The sequence below is a fragment of the Hyposmocoma kahamanoa genome, unplaced genomic scaffold (genome assembly GCF_003589595.1).
Source record: "Hyposmocoma kahamanoa isolate Upper Pololo Valley unplaced genomic scaffold, ASM358959v1 277, whole genome shotgun sequence".
Lineage (NCBI taxonomy): Eukaryota > Metazoa > Arthropoda > Insecta > Lepidoptera > Cosmopterigidae > Hyposmocoma > Hyposmocoma kahamanoa.
The window spans coordinates 972400-980179 of NW_020653774.1; the positions used below are offsets into that span (position 1 = coordinate 972400).

Below are 7780 nucleotides of genomic sequence, written 5' to 3' on the forward strand. Positions count from 1 at the left end.
CATGTACCTATATCTGTAATTCAGTTACACGGCCCATTTAGGGGTATATAAGATAAGATAAGATAAGATAAATTTATTTCAATATGACTTAATCTAATACAATTATAATGAAAACAATGTAATTAAAGATAAAATATTAAAATAAACAGTAATAAACAAAACAAAAAAAAAATCTAAATTATATAAAATAATCATGGTAAAATTAAACATTTTAATCTTAGTGCCTAATAGTGCAATTGCGATGCCTAAACTAAGTACATGTGTGCCTGTATTTTAGGCATAATAGTGCATTTTTCATAACAAAGCTTAAAAAATAAAGATTTTATAAATTTAACAAATAAAAGATAAGTAGTAATAAGTCGTTACAATTTATAAAAGATAAGTAGTTAAACATTACTTATTATATAAATATAAATTATGAAAGAAATTCCAACAAGTCCTCGGTATCATTGTAGGTTTTACTCTTAAGCCAAAATTTGACGGTCTTTTTACATTCAGTTTTATTCATATGAAAATAATGCAAAGTAGAATTTATTTTAAAATAAAGGAATGTGCCAAGGAAGCAGAAGAATCTATGTGAGTGTGCTGTGCGGAGTTGTGTACGAGATGAAAAGGGATCGTGTCGTCTTTGCTTAGTTACAGTCATGTAATCATATGGAGTAATTGAGTGCTTTTTCAAAATTACTTGCAGGATAAACAGTTGCCGAACAGATAGAACATCGCACTCGTTTAGTAATTTGTGGGTTGGGTAATCGAAAGGACGAAAGTTGATCATTTAAGAACAGCTCTCTGCGCTCTTTCCAGGTGTATCAGAGCGGTCTTATGTGCACCGCCCCAGGATGTAACGCAGTAAAGTAACAGTGATTGACAAAGGGCTAAATAAACTGATTTGAGAAGGGCGCTGATGGCCGAGTATCTTAAAGTTTTAAAAACATAAATCAATTTTCGAACTCTAGAAGTTAGCGCCACTATATTATGCTGTTTGAAATTGAGATGTTGGTCAATTATGACACCTAAATATTTAATATTGCTTGTGCTGTCCAGTTTTGAGCAAGTACAGAGGCATCCAAGAGATCGAGGGCCAAATGTGCCTTAATCATAAAGTGTAGAAAGCGTTTTATACTGTTGTAGCTGTGTTGGTTTACATTTACCTTTTTATTGTTACCGCCCTTCCTTTTAACCTTTCTTTTAACTTTACTTCTTTAATAAATTTTGTGGACCGGAAGTTTCCCGTTTCATTGCCGTGAACCTGTTCACGGCTAGTTAGGGTTACAACCCTTTCACATATATACTTAAATACACATATATACTTCCAAATGCGGGACGACCTGGTACCCCATATAGGCGGCTATATTGTACGCATTATACCTTTATACGGGGTACCAATATGGCACGAGGCTCTCTCCTCCGCCAATAGGAACCTCCTTCGTCGGCCTCAACGTGTCGTGGCCATCAGAATGTGCCGGGCATATATAACGGCATACTGGGCTGCTGCAAGTGCCCTTGCAAGTACCAATATAAGATGGAGAGATCAGGCCCTCAAGAGGTTGAATAATTTTTGATGTGGCTCAGCCACATGTGATCAGTCACATGTATATTTATTAAATATGTCAAATAATGACAGGAAATACAAAGGTCAAAAGGGAAAAGAAAGATAGACTAATATGCACTCTTTACAAAACACACTACGTATTTCTTTTTGTGAATTGAATTAACAATTATATATTGATTTACAGAATATAAATACTTTGAAACAACGGGCCAATGCTACAAATTTCATAGGCAGCCACAAATCTGGTCAGATGCTTACAAGATCTGCCTGGCTGAAGGCGGACATTTGGCCGTCATAAACAGCCCGGAAGAGGCCAAGATCTTATCCAGTATTTTCGCGCAGCATCCGGCTCATACCATGATGTCGAGATTCAAACACCACCTGTTACTCGGATTCATTAAATTAAACAAATCTTGGGGCACTATACATGGTGAGCATTTGGTCACACTTTTGTATTTTTTAAAGATGATTGACTTTACTTAAGACTACTTTGGGAGGGTGAAGTTCTGCGTCCTGATTTTGATTCAAAATGGAATTTATCCGATCGGGTAGTCTCGAAATCAGATGGATTTCTGAGCGAGAAGATGAACCTGATTTCTACTATATCTTTCTAATTTGTGACTTAAATAAACTATTGTTCCGATTAGAAATGTCAAAAGTTTCCTATCGGCCTGTTGTGAATCGCAATTATGCTCCTCGACTCGGAACAGACGCAGTTTTCGACCGGGAGAGGCAATCAAAATCAAACTGGTGAGCTGTAATACAGGTTTAGTTGCCTAGTACGGTCTCCATTCTCTCACAAAGGATACAACATCTAAAATTGTTAGTCTATTATAAAATAAGTGTATATTTCCTTGTGTTGAGAAAATAAACCATTATTATTATTAAAACACTTTTTGTAGTCCGGACTAATATTTGGTGTAAATGGCCATCTCCATTTTTATAATATATAACAGAATAGCATTGACTTACAAATAAATGGACGACGGGTCTAATGCAAAAACCACGAAAAAAATGTCCCAAGTCAACCTATTTAAACGTAGTGACATGTAAAGGAATATGAAAAAGCTAAAACGTTGAATTTAAATTGTAATGTCATCGCAGTACTGTCTAATTTTGCTTGCTTCGCTGTCAGTCGAACAAACGCAGACTAAAGCGTGAATGACGCTCTGTATACGATTTTAACGCCCTATAAGTTCGGACACTTTTTAGCGCGGACCCGACGTCCATATAATTGTAAGTCAATGCAGAATAGTTAAATTTTTTTAGACTTTAATTTTTTTTGTAAATGGGCCGTTGAACCATTGTGTATAATTGATATGGGACTTGATTTTCTCCTGTTTTGCTATCACGTGGTGTAATTTATTTTATTTTCATGGTAAAAATGTCCTACTCCATCGACTTGCAGTTGATTTGAGCCAGTGAGAAATGTATCCACAAACTTAAATATTCAATGGTTGCAGATGTAACTAACTTCATGCATTTATTGTATTATTGGAAAAACTTTAATTTCCTGTCAAGTTTTATCACTGTTGAGGATGTAAAAATTAAACCCGATTCTCACTGTTGTGTAATTCTTAATTTAATTATTATTTTTGAAGAGTACAGTCAAATACCAAAATGGAACCACAATTTTGAAAACAATGGCCACAGTTAAATGGTACGGTGAAAAATAGCAGGTCGCCAACAAACACCGTTTGAAATACATATCTTTACAAATTGGCTTATGTCTTTCAGGTCAAAGTCTTGAAGAAGCGGGTTATGCGATTTGGGCTCCAAACGAACCAAATAACTCACCACACCCAGAAAACCCTGGCCACCGTGACCCTTACGGCAACAATGAGAGCTGCGGGACAATGCAACGTGACGGTCTTTTGAATGATGCTTGGTGTGATATTACGTTCGCTTTCATCTGTGAAAAACATTTACCTATTGATGCAATCGAAAAAGAGATGCCGGCAGTAATAAAGGAATAAAATTACGCACAAACGTGTTTACTATGATAAGTTACAACTTATTTTGGGACATTTTATTGAGTGTTCCTGTTGGTGATGATTGTTGTAAAGCTTCTCTAATTACATACCTATTTTTTTTAATTACTGCGTACCGATTGTAAAGGGTAAGAGAGCTGGTGAAACTTACAAAGTTTAAATTTAATTGATGCATTCTCTTTTGGGTCAAAAAAGCGGCTCTGACGCCATTATCTCTCTTTGGACTATCTGTGAATGTTGTTTAGAAATCAAGACATTTGTTACTCAAGTCATTCATAATAGCTCCACATTTATTTTATTTAGGTGTGTATGCTCCATTGTCGACCTCACCTTCACTTTCTATCAGGTGAGATGGAGGTCAAATGTGCACTCATAATTTATAAAAAATAGCTCGTCTTTAGTCAAATACACGGATCTGGTGTTCGGTTATGGTAAGTTAGTCAATGTAAGATTTGATAGAAGAGTTGGTGTCAATGTAACATTTGATACAAGAGTCCGTGTCAATGTAAGATTTGATACAAGAGTTTATGTCATTGTCAAAGTCAAAGTCAAAGTCAAAGATTATTTATTCCATAGGTAAAATAAATTTACACTTGAAAACGTCACATTTAAGCTACTGCTCGTTCACTACGCTGACATCCCTGAGAAGAACGAGCAAGAAACTCTAGGGATTGCTCTTTTCAAACAAACTTAAATGCTATGGAATACATTTTGAATCAAATTTGTGTGGATTCTGGAGCCATGTCGTCTTTCCATACATCTTTATCTAACACGTAGCCTTCAATTTCGTAATATGATTTTTCGATCAAAATATTTTTAATGTAGTTTTTAAACTTAGGAAATGATAAACTTAATGTATGCTCCGGAATGTTATTGTAAAAACGTATACAGTTCCCCATAAAAGAGTTGTTTACCTTGGTTAAACGAAATTGTGGTACCATGAGTTTGGTCTTAGCTCTAAGGTTAATATTATGGATATCGTCTTTCTTATTGAAATTATGTATATTTTTACGGGCTTATAAAATATTTGAGTAAATGTACTGTGATGCCACAGTCATGATACCAGTTTCCTTAAACTTATCTCTGATTGAAACCCGAGAGCCTAGACGGTACACAGAACAAATCGCTCGTTTTTGCAATACAGATATGGTTTGAATATCTGCCGCTTTACCCCACATGAATCCCGTAGGACATTATACTACGGAAGTAACTAAAGTAAACTAGTCTAGCAGTACTAACATCGGTAAGCTCACGTATTCTGCGGACGGCGTATGCAACGGAGCTTAATCTGTTGGCCAGGGAAGATATATGTGGAAACCATTGAAGTTTACTATCTAAGGTCACTCCCAAGAAGACTGCTTTATTAACAAGGTCTAACTTTTCTCCGTTTATTTCTGTGCTTGAACTTGTCGATTTTACGTTAGGTAATTCAAATTTAACACATTTTGTCTTCTTGGCATTGAGCATAAATTGTTAGCATTAAACCAATAAACTACCTTAGAGAGGGTATCATTCATCATTCATTCTAAGATTTGATACAAAAGTTCGTGCCATTGTAAGATTTGATAGAAGAGTTCGTGTCAATGTAAGATTTCATACAAGAGTTCGTGTCATTGTAAGATTTGATACAAGAGTTCGTGTCAAATGTACTCATAAATTCGAATATAAAGTCGGCGAATTACAATCATAACTTGTACATTTATGATTGTAATTCGATTGTAATTTAAAAACATGAGTAAATAAAAACTTGTTATGTGCTCTTATCGCCCATGTTATTTTTTTTGCTGTAGCTTAATTGCTTTTTAGATTCAAATGTTTATACTCGTACTACACGCGTCTTATCGGCGCTCATAAATAACATTACGTTCGCGCCCAACTGAAGAGTGGTTAAGATTAATTATTATCTATCCAACCCTGAGTTCATCTGGTGGTAGTACCACAATAGAATGTAATATTTAAGACCTGCGGGATATCGGAGCCACACTATAGGTCTCATTCAATTTTATTGGGACCACGGATTTATGTGATCTGTGGATGGGATTATTTGAGAAAGTTATCGCGTCCTCGTCCTGTTACTGGCAAGATTTATCCCAACCATCACCAGTTCTTTGTCTCTAAATTTTTCTCAATTATGTCAGGAAATTTTCGCTTCTGTTTAAAAAAAGATCTTTTACGACACTAGAAATGAAGTAAATTCGCTTTAGTTTATTTTGTAAAATGAAGAGACAAGTCGTATCCGTACGAACGTAGAACTGTAGCATAGTTTAACCAAGCGTGGTACGCTTACGCTTCTACCGAATTCTCACAAATATAACCCCAACAGATCGTAAACATATTCCATCGAACGAAACGCATTTCGAAATAGAAAAATATTGGTATTACCATATTTTAGATTGAACATGCATACATCATGTCAATAAAAATATATGATAAACTTCCAGAAACTATAAATTTTTTTTTTAATAAAACGGTTTGAGAACGCCACCCTAAGCGCGTAGGCATAAATGTGACTCGTTCAACTGCGCGATCTGTCGTACATTATTTATGTAATATAAATCAGTTGGTATATTTTATTCCTATTATTTATAAAATTGATAACGATAACTAATTTTTGATGTGTGAATAAAAAAAACTAATTTGTTATAGTTCAACTATTTTTCTTTCATCTACCATTTTTCTAGCTTTAGTGAGGTGACAAGTTTTATGTGTCACTGGCAGCAAAGTAGTCTTGCGTCTCGTGGCTTTAGACCCTTGCTAAGCTACGTTTTGGATTATATTTTTGGCTCCCTCGCTTGGTCAGGTTTGAATACAAGCACTCAACCTTGCATAATAAAATAAGTATTGTTATGCAAGACTGAACATTTTTTTTGTTTTCATAATATCAAGCGACGGGATGAACAAGTCATGCGCCTGATGGTAAGCTACGCGCCTGTCCATAACAGTTTTAGTGCTACTCAGAGCTTTAAATCGCAAAGATTTGTAGGGCGCTGCCACTGCGCCCGTCTATACGGCCTAAACCCTCTCCTCAAAGGAGACCCATGCCAAGTAGTGGGACGACTAATGGATTGACGACGATAATTTAGTATTTAAAACATTGTTAGTCGTTAATTTTACATCCATGTATTTCACATTGCGACGATTTTTCTTACGACATGTGCCGTTCGACCATTCAGATGTGCGTGCAACACCCGTTGAGAGCTTGCACTGCCGGCGATACACTCAGTGGTAGGCACTTATCGCGTAATCTCGAGCGAGTGACGGAGCCCTAAGCGAGGTCGTCTAAGAATAATTGCAAGCACTGGTGTTGTATGTTTTATCAGTTGTTCGATTAGACATGGTATATTGTATAAATAGATGTTTTTTGAGGATTATTAATCATTTGCTCGCAGGAATTCGGCCTCATCGCGTTTGCAGAACTATGTTGCGACTATTCTTGTCAGTGTTTCTTGTGGTTACTCTCGGTAAGGTTTATCCATTTTATGTTCTATGATTCACTGAAGAAGATTTAAATGAAGAGTGTAATGGAATTGCACAATTTAATACCGCCTTCCCCTTTTCATCACCGAGGGACCAATGTCGTATATATCAGTGTTGGGCGTTAATCAATTAAATTTCAATCAGATTAAATTCAATTGAAATGATTTTAATTCGAATTAAATTAATTGCAATTACATTTTTTAGTTGTTCTAAGAAACAATTAAATCTAACAATTTAAACCGAAACTACCGAATAAAAGTGTCATTACGAATATGGGTTAGGGGGTGGGTTAGAGGGTACGTTCGGGGTGTGTTAGGGGGTAGGTTATAAGGTCGGTTAAAGGGTCGTTTAGGAGGTGGGTCACTCATCCGCTCACCTACCCTCTCAAACCCACTCACCCACCCCCTTACCCACCCACTCACTCACTCAAATTCGTGTCCGCCATCCTGGATTTAGAAATGAGTGCCATAGTTGTAATGAGCACCCCCAAATACCTCGAAAACCATACCCAACTTGCCATTATGTGAATAATCGTGCCCGCCATCTTACCTCCTAACCCACCCCCTAACCCACCCACTAACTCACCCCTAACCTATCACCTAACACACCCTAAAACACCCCCTAACCCACTCCCTAACTCACCCCTAACCCCCCAATACAAACCCTAACACACCCCCTAACTCACCCCTAACCCCCGCAACCCAAACCCTAACCCACCCCCTAACCCAGCCCCTAGCCACCCCCTAACCCAGCCCCTAGC

General features: G+C 36.7%; 2 protein-coding genes across 2 annotated transcripts in view; both read left to right on the plus strand.

The window, feature by feature from the left end:
• Positions 1-3627, plus strand: part of LOC113229099 (C-type mannose receptor 2-like) — a 16171-nt gene extending 12544 nt beyond the window's left edge. The window contains exons 5-6 of the mRNA XM_026462592.1: positions 1737-1982; positions 3290-3627. Coding sequence (XP_026318377.1) covers positions 1737-1982; positions 3290-3528 — 485 coding nt within the window. The 3' untranslated portion in view covers positions 3529-3627. The remainder of the gene's footprint in view (positions 1-1736; positions 1983-3289) is intronic.
• Positions 3628-6921: 3294 nt separating this feature from the next.
• Positions 6922-7780, plus strand: part of LOC113229102 (C-type mannose receptor 2-like) — a 19574-nt gene continuing 18715 nt past the window's right edge. Inside the window, exon 1 of the mRNA XM_026462594.1 lies at positions 6922-7004. Within this exon, the coding sequence (XP_026318379.1) occupies positions 6962-7004 (43 nt within the window). The 5' untranslated portion in view covers positions 6922-6961. The remainder of the gene's footprint in view (positions 7005-7780) is intronic.